Source organism: Netta rufina (assembly GCF_964035555.1).
Source record: "Netta rufina genome assembly, chromosome: 3".
Taxonomy (NCBI): domain Eukaryota; kingdom Metazoa; phylum Chordata; class Aves; order Anseriformes; family Anatidae; genus Netta; species Netta rufina.
Genome location: NC_140125.1, coordinates 12,900,309 through 12,919,462, shown reverse-complemented (window position 1 = coordinate 12,919,462; position 19,154 = coordinate 12,900,309). Strand labels below are relative to the sequence as shown.

Sequence of the window (19,154 nt, the reverse complement as noted above, 5' to 3'; positions counted from 1 at the left end):
TCATTTAACAACATCCATTTGAACAACTGCCTTTTGCCTTTGCCAGTGTGGAGTTAAACAGAAAACACAGTAAATGGTCACATCTAATGAGCAGGACAACATACAAACTCTTCAGTTATTTTTTGTGAACTTAATCCACGTGTGCAGAACACACCTCAAGTGATGGGAGAGTCATCTCCAGCCACCTCTCCCATCTCTTGGAAACAAAGCAACAGACAATCCCAGAATCTCTATTTTTGAAAAGTGTTTACTCACATAGTTTGAATAAATTAATTTGCAAATAAAAATTAAACTACAGTATAATATAGTTTGAATAAAATGATTAGAACAACTACAATACAGGGGTTTCTTGCTGCATAAGTTTCATTACTTAATGCATATAATCTGGAAAATGTCAAAATCAGTTATATTTCTATGAAAAGGGAGTAACAGCAGTTACTTGTACATGACAGCTAACTGAAATTATAATACAGATTTCCTGACACATGCATTTCCTGAGTGAACCAAACAATATATATAATTTCTTTTTTAAAAATGGAGAAACAATTGACAGTCAAAGCAAATAATTCATGACATCTAAGCAACATAGGTCTCTTTTTAAACCAAGAAGTTTAGAACAGCTTTGAAAAGGAAAATTAAAGCTACGCTATAAAGTACAGAAATTTGCTACTGTCAATTATACAGTACATATTAAAAAAAAAGTATGAAGCTGGCCCAAAAAAAGCTCAACTCAATCCTAAAAAAAAAAAAAAGTCAGATTGTGTATTTGCCATGAAGCACGGTGGGTTAGCAGCAAAGCTGGATGTAGTGCACTGGCCTTTTCTGGTGGATACAGAAGGGAAAGGAAGGGCAGGGAAAGGAGAGCCAGAGACCACCAGCCAGAGCCTGCCACCCCGAGTCCAGCCTAGGCCCAGCTCCAGCTCTTCCCTAACAGATTGCCAATTGTGTCAAGTGCACGGAGGTGCCAGGATGCAGGGGCGCATCCAGGAGGTACCGGGCTTCTGCTTTGTTCCAGGGGAGGCCGAGGTGAGCGTCTGCACCCAGCTCCTTCCTCGGAGCAGCGTAAAGGCAAGCACGTGAAGCCTGTGGCTCCCCTGTGCCAGTGTGCAGCAGGCCAGATGAAGGCAGGAGGTGTGACTGACAAGCCTTGCAAAGCTGTGAAATCGCCCTGGCCGGTCCACAAACCGCTCCCCACACACACAGCACGGGCACATCCACCTCTCCCCGCCTCCCCAACCAGCAAGGAACAAGGCGAGCCTCATCTTTCTGGTTTGTTAATGGTTAAACATCGGAAAACCCTCACAAATGTCACTAATGCTAAATAAAGATGTGTTAGCATGAAGGGAGGAAAAAACCCTTAATCTAGACTAAGTTGCATATTCAAAGAGTCTGGTAAATATCTTCTTCATAACCAGATCGTAAGTACAGTCCTACCAAAAGACATTTTAAGAAGTCCTTCTTAGCTACCTTTCACATGGTTAAAGCACACCTTTATGCCATCATAATTTGCATTAGCTTTGCTTAAAAAGCATTTTAACTATTCTAAGAACTCAGTACTGTAGATTAAAAAAGATTTTTCTACCATTTCCATCTCACATCCTTCTCCATCCAGAGCTACTCTACACATCCAATTGCTGGATGTAACACACTATGACCATGCTACTCTACACATCCTACATATTTTCAATAATAAAGATAAATAGAAAAGAGTTAATATACACATTATATTTTACAATGTTTGCATCCAAGCTGTAAACTAATGTTTTTTTTGAACTATTTACCCTCCATATACAAAAAGAAAGAAACAACTTTCAAACACTGTGGGCATGTGATTCAAAACCATTGAACGGAAGGCATTTAAATTCACTCTGTAACACTTCTTTCAGCTCTTCAGAAGCAGTTATTAACTAAAGAAGCAGGACTTCTCCCCTCCTACCCCTGTCTCTTCCATTTCCAGACTTTTCTCAATAGAGAGGGATTTAGCTGTCATAACAAAAAACCAAAAAATTCTTCATCGTAATGCAAACCAGCAAAGCCCAGAGAATACGAAAAACAGTTGGTTTAAAAATCAGAATCGCTTAGCTTATTAGATTACTGCAGTCCTCGGTTACACGTGTGTTAGTCGAGAGGTCCTTGGAAAATGAGTCTGATGTAGCCTTGCTCACCAGCCAGCTGATGCGCGCAGAATGGACAGGCTGCATGAAAAGTGTGAGTACCATGAGGAAGAGGAATTTGGGACCAATAAGCAGTTGTCTTTTCTGAGCACACGTGTCCACACGGGCTGAAGGCGTGCGTTGGAGGTCCTGCATCCACATAAAACCCAGCTTCACATCCAAGCCACAGAGGCACGTAGGGGCCGACAGAGCGGCACATGGGACACTCGCGATCCTTGCCGTCTCTCTCCTCTTTGTTGCCCCAGTTGTGATAGCCGTGGACGTGGCCACAGTTCAGGTACACCCACGGCTGCTTTTCGTCTACAACATCCTTTCTCTTCATGCTGGGGAACGCCAAGGTGTTAAACCCCACAGGACACTGGGGCCTCGCCGCGTTTATTTCCTGCCTCAGCGCCTCCAGGTGCTTGACAGTGGGAGTGCGTGAAAGGCCCTCGGCGGTGCGCCACAGCAACGTTGCTCCACACAGGTCGATTAGAGAGCCATCCTGGAGCTGGTTCGTTTCGTTTTCAACCTTGTGATGGACAGAGGAAGAGAAAGAGGGGCCACCTGACATTATCTGAAGAGTAACATATGGCACTTTCATAATACAAATTTGCCTGGAAGATCCAGTTTCAAGCAACTACCAAGTGTGCTGTAGAAGACAGCCACAGAACCCAGTGCCATCTCCTTCCTCTTTTAAATAAAACTTCTGAGGAGATTGACATAAGAAAGATTAAGACCATGAAAAGATCCCATCCAACCTTAATTTCTCTTCTCAGCTCCTTCCCTATAACGCTGCCAGATACGCTACGTGAAATGCATCAAGGAAGAATGGCACAGCACAAGGCCTGTTGAGTTCCCCTTCGTACTGTAGAGTATTTTATTTACACACACACCCCTCTACACAAGGCTTTCTTCTCCCGAAGAGAAATGAGCTTCTGGCATTCCTAGCTAACTGCACCAGTACACAAGTATTCCTGCTGTGTTTCCTTTTGCTAAGAGACCCCAAGTCATACCAAAATGAATCATCTCAAAGTGTCACCAGTGCTTTGGAAACAAAAGGAAGGGGAAAACTCAGGATATCAACAGAGAGATGGATATCCAGGTGTATAGGCAGGTGTTAATAGAACTAGTTATTCTTTTAAAAAAGTAAAAGTGGGAGAACTTTAAAAGCATAAACTCAAAAGGTAGAATCAGGAAAACATTCTTTAAATCATCCACGTAACTATCACATCTTTCAGAAGAGCATACTAGACTGGCAACTCAATTTAGGAGAGCAGCCCAGATCTGCAGTTAAATGCTACGGAGACAACCTGTCAGTTATTCAGGTTGAGCAAGAACCTTTCATCTACAAACACAGATACTTAAGTCGGTGCAGCTAATTACAGAGGTGACAAATGCACTGAATGAGGCAGATTCTGGCCTCTGTTTATGCCCAAGCTGTATCACTGGTGGCTGTAGCCATTTTAAACATGGTACACAAAACGTTGGTCCTCACTCTTACCATTTTTCCCCTCTGCTGAGCCGATCTGGTTTCACGGAGGCTGAACACGTTCCCACACACAGATATCTCTCTCCACACCCCTGGCTTAGAGTCCTCTGTAAATCCATTGCGGGGATGCATAACAAGAACTCCATTTGTGGTTAGTCCATCCATTTGCCCATCCGACGTCTTCCACTTTGCAGCCTTCTCCTAAGAAGAATGACAACAATGACAAGTTCTAATTTTGCTCAAGTAGAGATACAAATTAGTTGTAAAACAAGCCTGCATCGATCTGGGAGAACAAAGAGTTCCCTTACCCCAAGGAAGATGTTCTTCGAGGAGTCAAATCCTGCAGCATATATTCTCGCAGTAAAAGGAGGGTTACGTTCACATATGATTCTGCAGGCAAACCTTGATATAGTGCTCTGCACAGACTGCGTATCTGAATTACTCTGACTTCCAGGAACCGTATCTGTCACAACAAAGTCTATAGGACTCTCTGTTGATCGACCAATCTGCAAAAAGGGATGCAAAATATGTTTAGAAGTTTGCCTCTGGGTCTAGCAGTGTTCAAGCCTAAAGCATTTAAAAATGATCAAGAAAACATCATGACATTCCAGTCTGAAGCATTTCCCTCCACCAATCTAAATTTAGTTTTCTAAAGCCTAATCTGAATTGATGAGTTATTCCACCTCCATGTGATCAAAGTTATTCTGAAGGCTGAGTACAGCCAAGCAAAGGAAGGAGAAATGAAAAGATGTAATTAAGTCAATTTGGAGAAGATTTCCCATTGAAGGTCTTCTCATCAGAAAGGTTAGAACGAGGTCAGCTGGACTGGCTGCAGCAGTGCCGAAACAGCTGGGAACAGCAGTTAGATGGGAAAAAAAAGTGGTATTCAGTCACTTTGCATGCCCAGAATATTCTGAGCAACACCAGACTAGGGAAAGACTGTCCAGAGAGAGATTACATGAGCTGACTTTCCAGCTCCAGTGGGGCACCGAGAAACAGCACATCTGTCAGGACAGACCAGGTACAAGATGCTTGCAGCAGGGGTGAGGGTAGTGTTACATTGATACGCACAACACAAAAAATCCAGTTGTAAGCAGATGTTGCATTCTGTTCTTTGAAATAACAAGCTGCAAAATAGCTGCGCCTTCTTTTCTGGTTGTATGGAAGAGAATGAGCTTTGCAGTCCCGTGCAACTCCACTGGTTCTAATGAAGTTGCATGCATTTGACTGCTTTTCCAGTCATCTTGACTTTCTCTTTACAAAATAAGAATTTAAATCCCTGTCCCAAACATCCTCACAGCCAGGTTTAAAGCACACTTGTATATTTTTACCTTTCACTCATTTCCAGAGGTCTCAATAAGCTCTTAAAACTTAGATGTTTTAACATATTAAGACTGACTAACTGCTAGGAAGAAGAACCAGGGCCCGAGGTGGTTTTTGGTGAAGGCTAGAGAGCTCTCATGAGACTGAAACTGCTTTGTCAGAATATGTTTTTCTGCGTTTTTTTTTTTTCTTAGGCAGGATAACCCATCAGTACACATGGATTGCCACTGGCAGTTTTAGAGCAGCATACATGCCATAGCTTGCCTGAAGAGAGAACACTTACACAAGCAATAGCTTACGCTGCAGTTAGTTTGTTACAGCCCTTTTGCTCTGCTGTAGATATCTGCAGTTGCACAGCAGCTTCCTCGCCACATACCAACACCTCCTAGCTCCTGAAATCCTGCCATGTCGTCACAGCTAAATGCTGTGACAGCAAAATTCCTTTCCATAAATTAGGTATAATGAAAAAATCAATGCAGCATCAGTCCAGGAATCAGAAGAAAGAAAACACACAAGAAAACCCATAACAAAACCCTTCCTTTTGAGAAAAACAGGAAATAATAAGTACAAGATATGAGTGAACATCACAGCTGTACATGTATTTGTGGTTCCTTTGCTTACATACAGGAACTCCAGCAAAGTTCTTCTGAAGTGACAGCACATCTGAACTGGGCCTCCTCTCTCAGTATTACCAACACCTTTAACCTATTTCTGGGTTTGCTTAAAGGAGTCAGAGGGTCATATCAGCTATGTTAAAAGCTTTTCTATATTTTCACATTGCATTTCTTCTACCCTGTCTCCTACTGGCTGATCCCAAATCCCTTCATAAATGCTGGAAGCAAAGCTCCAAATACTTCAGAGAACTGTGTACTTTAGTCCCTCCTTGCAAAATGAATAATAGAGACAGTTTCAGAGACTTGCAGTCAAAGACAAAACCATAATCCTGTACATTAGTCACAAAAACAGCTTTCGTCTGACCAAATAAGCCTAAGAAGAGATGCGCAGATATGCAGCTTTGTTCATGTGACGGCCTTGGGAACAAACAGAATTAAACATCTCCGAAAAGTGAAGTGCAGAAAGTGACACGTGAACTTCTGCATCTGAGAAAAGTGTGTTCAGAGAATGTCTCATTAGAAACTACCACCAGCGCAAATACTTTCGGATGGCATTTACTTCACATACCTGGAACATATCCGTGTTGCTGTCATGGGTATATTCAACTACTACTGTCTGGGCCCGAGACAAAGTGTAAGAGATGCTGTGTTGGTCCTTATTACTTATTGCCTATGGGAAAAAAACACAAATTATTGAACCGGTGAACAACAGATCTACTCAACGCAGCAGCGAAGCAGACAGCATAACCAGGCTCTTGTTCTGCTCAATGAACACATTAAGTCAGATGCTCATTAGTGACACACCTGTAGTTAAACTTCACCAAAACCAGTCCTGGCCATTAAAAAAAAGCTGCACGATTGATTCAGCAACAGACCGAACTGGTCTCTTTACCGCACGCTGCAACAAAGTACACGTAACCAAGGCAGATGATTAGTCATGCTTGGTATTAAAGCACAGCTGGCCTTGACACAAAGAATAAAACAACCCAGGGCAAAGGCTAAAACTGATTGGAACACCTTCGTAGCCTTCTCAGCCTGAACTTCTCAACAGCAAAATTACGACAAAAACTTGGGGACTTCTTTCTAAAGGAAAGATCTGAGTACAAACCCAAATCACTGATTAATAAGCTACGTGGACAAAAATGTAACGAGCAGTGCTGGTAAACAGGGTAATAGGGAGAAACTCAGCACAGGTTGCACAAGTTGCAGCAAAGTTAATCTCAATTTTCATTCTAGAGACTTATGCCGTGCCTCACATGCGAAACTAAATCCACCTGCTAGGAACTGAACAAAAAACCCTTTATAAAGTGCTTCTAAATAGCACTTATTATTTGAATACGATAAAGAATTAACAAAAGTTAGTGTTCTTTTCACAGATGTCCTACAGGTGTAATGTAAAGTACATAATGCTAGGGTAACTTCAGTCAACAAAATGCATGATTTGAAAATATTTATGTCGTTTCCTGAGTTTAGAAATCAATATTCCTAGGTGTCTGAGTATTTAGAGTCAAACACTTAACAGTACTGTATTTGTTGAAGGGCCTAGACATTTTTGAATTCCATTGGTTTTAGTAGAAGTGACCCACTTCTTACTGAATATTATTGCACACACATGAATCGCTACAATACAGAAGTATTTCATAGTAATACCTTACCTACAATAGCCTTAGCTTTGACATGAAATACAACTCAGCTTCAAGATTTAAACCCTTCCTTCATTGCTTCTTACTGGGAACCCTGAATTTGATTACGAACCATTCAAAACATGCCGTGCCAAACCCACCTGTACTCATCTCTGGGGAACTCCTACCCACTGGGCTGAGTAGCAAGTGCAGGCAGCTTTGATAAAACTATTTCAAAGTCAGCTTCAAGTGAAGCAAGCTTAGTCCTAAAGCATGAATGAATGTGAAAACAGGAAGTCTAGAACAGATGTTTGTAGCAAATTTGGAAGGAAAAAAAAGTGTTTTATATGACTAACCTGTACCCTTGAAAATCTATGTTTCACAAAATAAACATTTTCTTTTCTGGACATGACAAGGGCTGGGCAGTGGATTTGTTTTGCTGAATGGTTTCTTGCTAACCCTGACTGTTACCAAAAATCCTTGAATAAATATGAACCATTCTTTTCACAGCCAGAACTTGTGCTTTTTATATAACTTCATCTCAGCATAACAGCATTGATTTCACTGCACCTGCACTTTTTAGACAGCACCAAGAGAAGTAAGACTGAACTACACAAATCAAGCTTACCTTTGCTGCTTGAGGGGTACAGGCAATATGCACAGTGCTAGGTTTCACCCCATTTGCCTTGGGCCTTTTAAATAAAGCAAACCTACTTTTTCTTCTTCCTCTATCTCCATTTGGGAGAGACCCATTGTACCTATCAAAAAGGACAGAAAAAGAATAAAGTCCATCTTCCTGTGTTACCTAGCTTCTCACAAGGTACAGACCCCCCCCATGAAAAAAAATTCTAAGTACAAAGCCTTCGTAGTCAGTACAATATTGAAAAGTTACATACTTCCTATTAGTTGCATCTATTGAAATCTAAGAATTGGTAAACAATTTTGAAACATGCCCACAGAACTACAGCATATACGCCCAAAGCTTGCAGAGCAAGGAATACAATCTAGATTAATCTCAAAGCTACTATCAACAAGCAGAAGAGACTTGGGCTACAAAGAAGAAAACAAGTAAGGTTATACACTTATCTGTAGTTTTATCTCTAAATTGTGTGTGCACACTATAAATGAAAGACCATAAATACTCACCAAACCTGGTGGAGAACTACCATTTCAGAGAATTTTAGTTGAAATGAAAACCCAGAAAAAACAGATATGCTGTCCTCTGAGACTTCAATTTAATCCATCAGAAAACCCCCAGACTCTCACTTTGAACATGTCAACATAAACAGACCAGCCAGCAAATCTGCTTTCTTAGCATTTTCTGTTTGAACTTTGGTATTAGAGTCAGCTACCACGTTCTTAAACACTATCATACTAGTCATCTGCCTAGGCCCAACCTGGAGGAAATTCACAAAGTGGCTCCCTTTGTCACGAAACAATTACCTGGGATGAACACAAGAGTTGAAAATAAACTTACATCTGACTCTGCTGTTTACAGCCCTACCTCCGTGCTCACAAAAAGGTACGCAGACAGCAGTGCAGTTTTCCAATGTATCACATTACGTGTGTCACCTGGTTGCTGCTGAAAAAGATAACCATGCTCCGACCTCCTCCCTCAGCCAGGCAGTCTAGCCCCTTCCTTAAATAAGACCAGCTACCAAAGAAAAGCTGAACAACTCACTTTCAGCTGTATGCTTGCAAGATACAATGCAAAAGGAGTTCGAATGAGAGCGTGGCCACCTCTCACAGCAACCTGCAGTTTAACCGCTCTAAGTGCGCTCTGAAATTCTACCTTCATTCTCACTGCCAACACACACACACAAGCACTTACCCTAATACGATCAATTCACCATACTTCACTGGTGCTTTTGATGGATGATTTTCTTGATCAGGAGAAAACATGAGCTTAGCTAATGACTTCTTCTCAAATTTCAGGTCTCTGATCAAGAGTTGTGGCACGCTTTTTTCATTATTTCCTGTAAAAACAAAGTGACATGTAAGAGGCACTGAAATACATCAATTATACAAACCTGCACGTTTATCTTTTCTTCTTCCTGACCTGACAGAGTAGATAGAATATTTTCTACCTGGTGCTTTTCTAAATTTTGGTTTTACCTGAAATAATTTTAAACAGATCACACATATAAAGGCACATAAGTTCTGGCTGAATTGCCAGTAACAACTACAAGAGCACACAAAAAATACAAGTACATTTAGAAAATTCCCATACAGCCTTGATAAAACATCCAGTTTTCCTTCATGCTAGTTTTTACTATAAATGGTATATAGCTTCTCTTATCATCATTCGTTCATCTATCAAGAAATAGAGCCTGATGGGTATTAAATTTAAAGAAAAAACAAGACTAGCACATTATAACCAAGGAGGTAGAAGTTTTCACAGAATGTATGTGATTCAGAGCTTTCCAAAAATGGTCTGGATCTGCAGGTTGGAGGAATTTGTATGACAACTGTATATCGAGTGCACCGTACAAGTCTGGGCCATGCCATGTGATCTCTGTTTAACCAGACAGAAGTGATACAAGCAGCTGTTTGAACCAGATGTCCTGTAGGAACTGCCAGTAATTCTTACTGAGAATGGTCTTTCGGAATGCAACTTTTGGTCCTCCTTTTGCTCCGAGGAGCAGTTCCCACTAGTATTCTGTATAGCTTCTCATTAGTAACACTTCCAGATTCTGACCCACCCAACCCATTTCCGACCTTCCTGCAGCACCTACCCAATACAGCACATGCTTCGTAAAGAACAAAGCTGATGCCAGCCTGTTTGAGCTTGCCTTTAACAGAAACAAGGCCGTTCCCTTGGTTCTTCCAGATAAGTTTTCATACTGACTCAGAAAACCATTCAGCTTTTTAGTTCTGTACTTTTAGTACCGATTGTTAATATTCTGCCTTCTGCTCAAATAAACATTTTTGGCCCACATAACATTTCTTGTAATCTGTCATCAACTTTGATCACAGATACAATGTAGTATCTCTGTTTACTTCTACCTAGAAATAGATATTAAGCGGAAAAGACATCACTGTGCAGATTTTATCTACCCCTCATATATACCCTTACAGAGAAAAGGATGCAGCAGTCTGACATCCTGCTCACATTTGCTCAGAAGCTGGTACAAAGATACTTTTACTGACCTGATCCCTACCCTCTCAGTTCTTTGTTTCACCACAGAGAAGCTTGGCCCTCAACAACCCTTCTCAATCCATCAGATTCTTATTCAGCATGGATATGTTGATCCACACCTGCAGTCAGCTGACAATGTTATCTTAAAATTCATATGTTCCTTCGTGCCTTTTTGCATGCTGCCCCATGTATTTAGGAGAGCTTCATGCAAATACACTTGAGGACATCTTACTGTCCTTCAAACTTTAGCTGTGATGACCGCACAACACCGCCAGGGGACTGAACTGAAACCTTTCTTTTCATCCTTCATTCTTCTCTCCATTTTTTTTTCCTGCTTTGCTCTCAAGTCTCAATACTATGGATTTTAAAGTTGCCTGAAATAAGACAGTAAGCAAAGACTGTCCTTCTGTTTAGCACGTGATGTTATCACAAGCATGTCCTGATTGCTTGTTTTTACCTGTTGCAGGTAAAGCCCAAAGTTTTGCCCCTAAAAGCATAAAATTGAAAAACAAACAAAAATTAAAAAAAAAAAAAAATGAAATTTGGCCTTAAAACTTCTATTCATGCCTGTAGACATAACACCATGAAGTAGAGATTGTCCCATTTGATTTCTTTGCTAAGGTGCACGAAGGTTGTTCTTTGAATTGACATTTAAAAATGATAAAAACTGCTATGAAATCTGTACCACCACCTATGAGGAAATTGCATGGGAGTAGTAAATACCATTACATTGTAAAAGATTTGAGTAACACCCACCCTACACTATGACGTTTGAAATAAGAGCTAATCGGTTCACCCAGAGGAGGGGGGAAGGCAGGCATCAAAAATAACTAAGCTTTGCCATTAGTACAAAAAAGGCTTGGCATAACTTCCCCTCTCATCATCCAAGTGAATGTTGTCACGGAAAGCTAAAAAAAAAAAAAGGATAGAAAAATACATCTAGTCAGCTTCTGATCCTCTTCAAAACTAATTACACATGAACAATTAAGGGAGACTCTACTTTAAAGCATCACCTGAACAGGTGGCCAGCAACCTCTTAAGAGATGACTGAGCAGAAACCAAAAAAGAAGCCAACAGTTTCATGTGACAGACTTCAGCAGTACATGTTAACTAGAAAGTCTTAATACAAGAAAAAGTGTCCAGCATCTACTGCTCAGCTCCTCTGTAATACTTTTGTTGCTGTTGTTAAATAAATCCAGACAAGTTTATTTTGGGAGCAGCACACATGATGCAAGCCCACTTCTTATTTGACTTAATGAAGGTTCAAGAAATAGAAGTCTAGAGCTACCACTCGTAAAACAGCTTGCTTCTACGTTTTCAGAAGCATGGCTTTAATGTCTGAACTTGATTTTTTTAAACACGTCTCAGAACCTTTATGAGATGCACACATCACTTTTACAACCATTAACACCCAGAAGCTTCAGTTCAAGCACGTATCAAGTTCAGAGCCCCTAAAAAATGCAGTGTTGTACACGCTTTTTCTCACACATTATGATCTCCCTAATGTACCATACCCAAAAGGAAGAGACTTCTTTTTCCCCCCCTCAAAGGAAATAAATGCTGATCGTATTCCTCCAACAAGGTTCCAAAGACTACTCCAAGCAAAACTTCATGTCTGAAAATAAAACTTACTGGAGAGGAGTCTTCTAGGCCATGGATAACATCCCCATTGCTGAAACAGAGTGGGCAAGCAGATCTTTTAAAGCTGGATGTAGTATGTAAGAACTTATGGAAGGAAATACTGAGTGGTTCTTCCCTATCAACTCAGAGTTACAGAATGACCTGCCTGATTTTTATTTCTAGTGTACTACAGTAGAATTCTTCCAAGTGTGAGGAAAGGCTGATTAAATATATTAAAAAGTCAACTAGGTGCTGTAGAGCCAGTGTACAACTGAACAACCGGCCACTTGAACTGAACACGTCTAAGTTAGGTTTTTGCCATGACCATTACTTTTGCAGCAGCATCTCAGGCCATCAGTGGATTGGGCTTCATTGATGTAGTCTCAGAACAGACTACTCTGAAAGTATTCTGAAAGTCTTTCCATACCCTTAAACACTGATGAGGAATAAGGTGCTAACTACAAGATCCCACCCCATCCTATATTCTTTCAAAATCGCATAACCGGTAGCAAAAAAATTTCACCTCAAGATCTCTGCTTCGGCTACAAAGAGGAGACTAAAGCCTGAAAACCCCTCTCTGTGAACAGTCCTGTATTATATAACTGAGCAGATCTTGTGAGTAAAGCAACTGGCACACAGAGAAAACTGTTTCAGAAAGGCATTACTCAAGTTGGTAAGAGGTGCTGCTCATTGAGCACAACTTTGCTGTTAGCACAAAAACACAATGGGTACCAGTTAGCGTCTTGCAGTCTCAAAATAAGAAACTGGAAAAGGAAGAAGTCATGAACAATACTGTTTTGTTCTTACAACTGGTTCCTCTGGAGCCAGGAGAAAGATCATGGAAGGTAACTTGCACAATACCCTCATGTGTAACTGTTTCGAGGGAGCGGAAAGAGATGACATTTAAACTGAAGAACTATTTTAAATTCTATTTAGGAATGAAAACCCTGTTTCCTACAAGCCTTCTTGTTCTTAAATACTCAGTTGAGTCACGGAAGGCAAAGATTGCGATGGCAGAAAGAAAGCTCCAGATTTCTGAGTAGATTTGTGTAGGATTGCCCCCTCTCCTGTCACATTCGCACACTAGTCAGAATCCGGAGGCAGACAATTCTCTGGGAAGACCTAGCAAGCCATGTGTTGCTGCAGCATGTAATAATGAATGGACTCACTCACAGAGCACTGCAAATCTGACATGCTTTCAGTCGCTTCATGACATACATTAGCTCTAGCCAAACCCAACATCAGGATCTGACCTATTTGTCTTCCTTCACTTCCTATCCGCCAAGGTTTAAGTCTTTGGGGACATAAAAACAGTGTTTCCATGCTTCACGGCAGATGTAAGTTTAAGAGGCTGGCCGCTTTCACTAAACATGCTATTTCCAGTGGGGGACCCAGAGATATAATGAATTTTGGCTGAATTATCAGCTTTAGTTTAGCAGCCATCCTCAATTGTTGCACTGTCTTTCCTGATCATGAGACTACATTCACGACAAGTCTTTACTGGCTCCTATAGAAAGGCTTCAGGTCTTGTTTGCACTGGGGCACAGCACCTAGTGAATAAGCTTGCTATTTAGAAGACTAAGTGCAGCTTTCAGAATTGAAGCGAGAATAGCAGTATCTTAATGGTTAAAATGGGGCAGGGGGAGGGGAGAACATAAATTCAATGAGCCCAAGCAGAGATTCATTAAACACTCTGCTGTGAGCTAAAAATACTAGAATAAAAGTCTCTTTGTAATAAATTACCATCATTTTCTAAACACAGAGCCAGCATTATAGGCTGTTAGCAACTGTAGCTAGTGCCAGACTAGCCCTTTTCTAAAATACTGCATTAAAAAACACTTTCACTGTATAAAAAGAAGTCCTCTGTCAATGAGTAAATTAAAATAAAAATATGCTGATTCAGATGCAGAAAAGGGATATTTTTCCATTTTTATAATGTTACTTTATGTTCTATATCTACATATTCTAGGGTTTGGATTTTTATTTATTTTTTTGCTTACAGAAATAAAGCACAAGATAGCTTGCCTACCGACGTTTTTATACAGTTTGCTATTTGCAGTTCTCCATTTACAACCCTTGCAACATCTCGTCTCTTCACTCAGCAATTCTGCTTTAAGTCAGGGAGGATATGGACAAAATAGACCCCAGCTCTTCTCACAGGTATGCAGGGACAGAATAGGGCAACAAACAAGCTGCAACACAGAAAATCCTGATTAGCTCTTAGGGGAAAAAATCCAGAGCAGCTGTGGGATCTCCATTCCTGGAGATGTTCAGACCTCAGCTGCACGTAGCCCTGAACACCCTGATCTAAGCCTGTCCCAGTGAGCAGAGGGACTGGACCAGGCAGCCTCCCAACCCAAATTATTCTAGGACTAGAATTCATTTTCAGGAAGCCCAACACCATTTTAGGAATAAACTGAAATACATACCTGAGGTGCACTTTTGATCAGCTAGATGTACATCATGAGCTTTATTTAGATGTGAAGCACCACACTGTTCTTCAAAAGAAGACTTCACATTGAATAGTGCCATTACCTGACTAAACACAATTAGCACCCAAGTTCACCAGCATCCATTTACACATTTAAGTTCTTTAGCATTCGTACCAATTTCACTAGGCAATCTTGTGACTGCAAGATTGGAAAGCAAACCCTTCTGAGCACATACACAATATTTAAGTACTGCATACTCTCTCCTACGGTTACATCTTATTCCTTCAGAGATGAAATCTTCACTTTCAGATTTAAAGGACTAGAATATCAAAGTTAAGGTAACCACGAGACAAAAATCTGTGTGGAATACTAGTCTCTCAAGATGAAGGTACTTGCAAGTGTGGAAGAAGGGAGAAGCAATAAACAAGCAGAGAGAAGTTAAAAATAAATGTAATTCCCAGCAGACTACCTCCTTGCTTGATTAGAAGTCCTGATCAAGCTCAGGTTGCTGGATTTAGGAACACGGTAAACATGAGCACAGCAGTTTACAGCACTGCACACATATGAAGTACCTGAAGTGGCAGCACATTTTGGAAGATGGACTGTCATGTAAGAACCACTCAAAGATATTCTTTCTCAGTCTTGAAACGTTGGTACCTTCACAGGTTGTCATGTTTCAAAGTGCCTGCTTTCTGCAGGGATGTACTTGTCATTTGCATTAGTGTCACTCAGTTGATACTGATAATGTTACTGCTGATCCACACTGGTGTAAGCAACAAGGAATCAGCTCCTTGCATCACCGCGGTTTTGAAGGCAGAGACAAAGATTGGGAAATCACTTTCTTCTACTTGATGGTTAAACCAGCACTGGAAAGTTATTCTCCTTTAACTGTCTTCTTTCTGAAAGCTTCTTCTGTTAAAATGGTTTTACTGGAGCGATTGCCTGGGAGAACATGCAAGTCACAGAAGAGTGTTGCGTGTTTTCATCTTTCACCCAGTTTCTAGTTAAAAATAAGCTCATGTTTCCTTCACACACATACCTGGAACTTTAGGTTCAGCATGTTTTTATCTTTCACTTTTGAGATTAGTCAGATTCTGTCTACAGCTTGCATCCTTCACCGCAGATGCATGGGAAAGGTATAGCAAAACAGCTGTTAAGTATTCAAGTCGTGCCGTCCCTTCAGATCAGTAGTGCTACTTTTCCTCCTCTACAGGAGGATAATTAATTTTCCCCTCCTTTCTAGAAAAGGGAATTATTTCAGCATCTAAAAAAGTACAGAATTAGCCTTGGGAATGTGGAAATTTATCTCAGCTTTTAGGTTTTGTATGGCTTATTCTTTCCTTAGTCTATACTGTTTGCCTTTTCTTTTATAACCTCTGAATAAGCTTAGTCATCTGCTATATACACGAGAGTGTCTTATGATATGAAAGTACTGAAAATAAGACAACAAGGCCAAACTCTGAAATGAGCAGCCTCTCCCTCACAGGATACCAAGCACAAAACAATGCAAACAACTATCTGCTGCTGTGCCTTGAGAACATCTGTAAGATCCCAATAGAGGGGTTTTTCATTCTCAAACAGAATGAAAGCATCTTTTTATCGGGGACATCTGCCATTTGTAGGCTGGTAAGCCTGGAAACATATCATGCAAGAATCTTAGCAGGAAAAAAAAAAGCATGTTGCCTATAAACACTTCCACAGGGGCATTAACTTGATGCGCATGAGCAAGTCTACTGCTTTGCACCAAGACTACAGCTAACCTTTTCCAGTATAAGATGTAGCAGTTTTAGTTGGGTTGGCATCCAGCGTGCTGCTTCAAGTCCGGTTTCAGTCGCAGAAGCAAATCTGAGCAGCTCTAAGCAATTTTATGAAGCTTGGGAACAATGCCGTGAGGACAAGCATCTTTGTTCAGGAAAACAGTTTAGAGGAAGACTTATAATAGAAGTGCCTACATGAAAACTTGTACTTTATGGCAGTACTCAAAAATAGCATTCCTTTTCAGAAGATGGAAAATCCTTCTACGCACAGGGCTTGATTCCAATCAGACTTCTGCTGCCTTCACTTCTGTAATTCTGAATTGCCATTGATGGGATCAGAGCGGGGCCAGGCATATTAAAACTGAAAGAGTTACGTAACAGCTAATGATCCACCCTAGCAGATTGACAAAAATCAATTCTGAAAATATTCTCTTTTTTTTTAAAAAAAAAAAGAAATCCAACATTTCAGTTACGAAAAGTAACAGCTGATCCTCCCCTGAGGAAACCACGATATCCTCCTACAGATTATAAATGATGTAATTCAGACTGTGTGTGGGAAGCCGAAAACATTTGTCTTTTAGCACAGGGTGGCTATTTTAAAGCTGTCACTGCAATATTATCCATAACCTTAATTAGCTGAGAAAAAAGTTCTTCACCAGTTAAACTGCCACATTTCCACGCACACTTACCACCCATGCCCACCAAGTCAGCTTTCAGATATATCAGTGACAAAACGTACAACCTCATACAAGGTAAAGGAAAGTTTAAAAGCAACCAATAAGCTTTAAAAAAAAACAAAACAAAACAAAAAAAAACCCAAAACAAAAAAAAACAACCTGCAGCACTAGAGCAAGTAACTACAGTTTGCATTTGTTGAATTAGCTAAACTACGAGGCCAGTGGAAGTAATTCAAACAAGCTACTTACGAAGATTAATTTGCAACTTTATATGCCAGTTTTTGGTTGTATTTGCACTGAGACTGTTACTACAAACTATTTAAGAGCTTTTATTTCATACTCAAATTTTCAACTAAAGATTATTTATATAAGCTGTAATTATGAAGCCATAAAAAAGTATAACAGGCATGCTGATAACAACATTATCTGTTCATTAAACATGGCACTACCTTTTTATATCTTTATGGAGTGCCTTGTGAAAGCAGAATCAGGAAAACGAACTTGTAGAATGGTGGTACAAAGTGGCAAAAGGAAGGTCTAATTTTCTGACAGAGAACTCTGCAGTCACGATCCTTTTAAATTATACTCTTGCTGCCTTCAGACAAATTACACGGTATTACCTCAAAAATAAGCAATCCCAACATTCACTGCAATTCAGTGAGAGAATCACAACTTCCATATACAGATGGAGAGTATATACCAAAATACAGGCATTTTATTTTTAAAAGGGCCATTACACAAATAGATGGAGCTTTTTATGCTTTGATTACCGAGCACAGGGAAATCTGCTGTATGATGCACCTGAAGTAGAATACATAGCTGAGAACCCTGTACTTGCAGGAAACCACAATGACTTCTTGTTCTGCAGACCTGAACATTACCGTTTTGTTTTCTGAGCTTCTGACTTCCTGACGAGGCAGTTTGTGTACCAAAGTATCAACTGAACAGATGTCTCTATTACGCTCAAGCTTTTTCACACAGTGTCTTATATCATCTTGCACAAATAAGAGTTATAATTACATTTAAACCGCTTTTGGTTCAGACAACAGTAATATTTAACAGCTCTGTGAGAAATTCCCCTCGGTATGATTTATTAGATAACGCCGACAGTTTCAAGGCATCTTGCTCCACACACTAAAAATGAGAAGCGACTGACTTCTTGTGAACAAGATGCATTTAGAACATTGTGCACTTTAAATGTCTCTTCTTGTTTGAGGTGGGAAAGCAGCCTGCAAACATGCTGCCTGTTCTCAGATTTCCCTTCAGCCATATCACTGAACTTCTTACTAAAAAATATCGTGGCTGAGGAGGCTTTTATAAAGACTAAAACAGTGCAACACTAGAACGTAAAAACGATGGCATGCAGAGCACTTACCAGTCTCTTTCTGTTCTCTCAGTATTTCTACACTGTAGAGAAAAACCTTCAGTCTTGTTTAAGAGACACGAAATCCACCAACTCCTTTAAATCCCAGCAACTGCCAGACTGAGTGCCTCTGCCGTGTGCTTTTACTTAAGCAGTGGGGAACGCATTCTGACTAACCAGGGGCTGGCTCTGCCTTACGTAAGCTAGGTAAACACCACCACGCTGCACACCATTGGCTGAAGTCACAGCCTGCATCCTGCTTGCTGTGCCATAAATTCATCAATCTCTGGCCCCAAAAAGGAAAAAAGGAAGTAGAGGGTGTGTTAAAAGCTATCCTGCAGCCCAGATCCCCAGCAGTTCTTCGGTTTAGGCTCACAGAGAGACACTGTTCTATTTCCTTGTCAGCTCCTCTTACATAACTGTACCCATGCAGGCTATACCTTTTTTTTCTTTTTATTTAAATCATCACTTATTAGCCCAGCTAGCCTTTCTCACCTCCCACACAAAAAGTGATTTCTTAATGCAGTAAGAATTAAAACTGCAGAAAGCCTTCAGGTATTGCTAGCCCTGTTTTCACTAATACTGTAGAGCTGGACACAACACACCTGCAGACACCACCTGAGTAGAGCTGCTTTTAGATACTGGAATCACTCGGCCAGATATGTTACAGCATCTTATTTCTACAGGATGAAAATTTGGAAAGGTAACTCTGCATGTGCCAGGCGAGGTTCTCATTTTGTATTCCCCTACAGCTGAAATAATCTAACCCACTGGCTTGATGCAGTTGTTTAAATGCCTGAGCCATAAAATGGTGATCGAGTTACCACAGCGTCCAAGTTACCGCCTTGTGGAACTGATCATGCAAATGTTTGTCTGCTGCAAGCGAGATACAATGCAGTAGCTTAACATTTACATCAGGTCTCACACTGCAATTGTAATGGGCCAAGCAGTCGCACATGGTT

The 19,154-nt window shown here is 40.6% G+C and overlaps 1 protein-coding gene across 3 annotated transcripts in view; it reads right to left on the bottom strand.

The window, feature by feature from the left end:
• Positions 1 to 270: 270 nt before the first annotated feature.
• PELI1 (pellino E3 ubiquitin protein ligase 1) overlaps positions 271 to 19,154 on the bottom strand; it is a 43,843-nt gene continuing 24,959 nt past the window's right edge. For 2 of the 3 annotated variants that reach the window (XM_084283318.1, XM_084283316.1), the window contains 6 exons: positions 9,036 to 9,180; positions 7,833 to 7,962; positions 6,151 to 6,252; positions 3,954 to 4,151; positions 3,658 to 3,846; positions 271 to 2,685 (listed from right to left, as the gene is read on the bottom strand). In XM_084283318.1, coding sequence (XP_084139444.1) covers positions 2,119 to 2,685; positions 3,658 to 3,846; positions 3,954 to 4,151; positions 6,151 to 6,252; positions 7,833 to 7,962; positions 9,036 to 9,106 — 1,257 coding nt within the window. In that variant the 5' untranslated portion in view covers positions 9,107 to 9,180 and the 3' untranslated portion in view covers positions 271 to 2,118. Of the gene's footprint in view, positions 2,686 to 3,657; positions 3,847 to 3,953; positions 4,152 to 6,150; positions 6,253 to 7,832; positions 7,963 to 9,035; positions 9,181 to 18,204; positions 18,214 to 19,154 lie in introns of those variants that run through there. The other variant, XM_084283317.1, reaches the window with a different exon arrangement.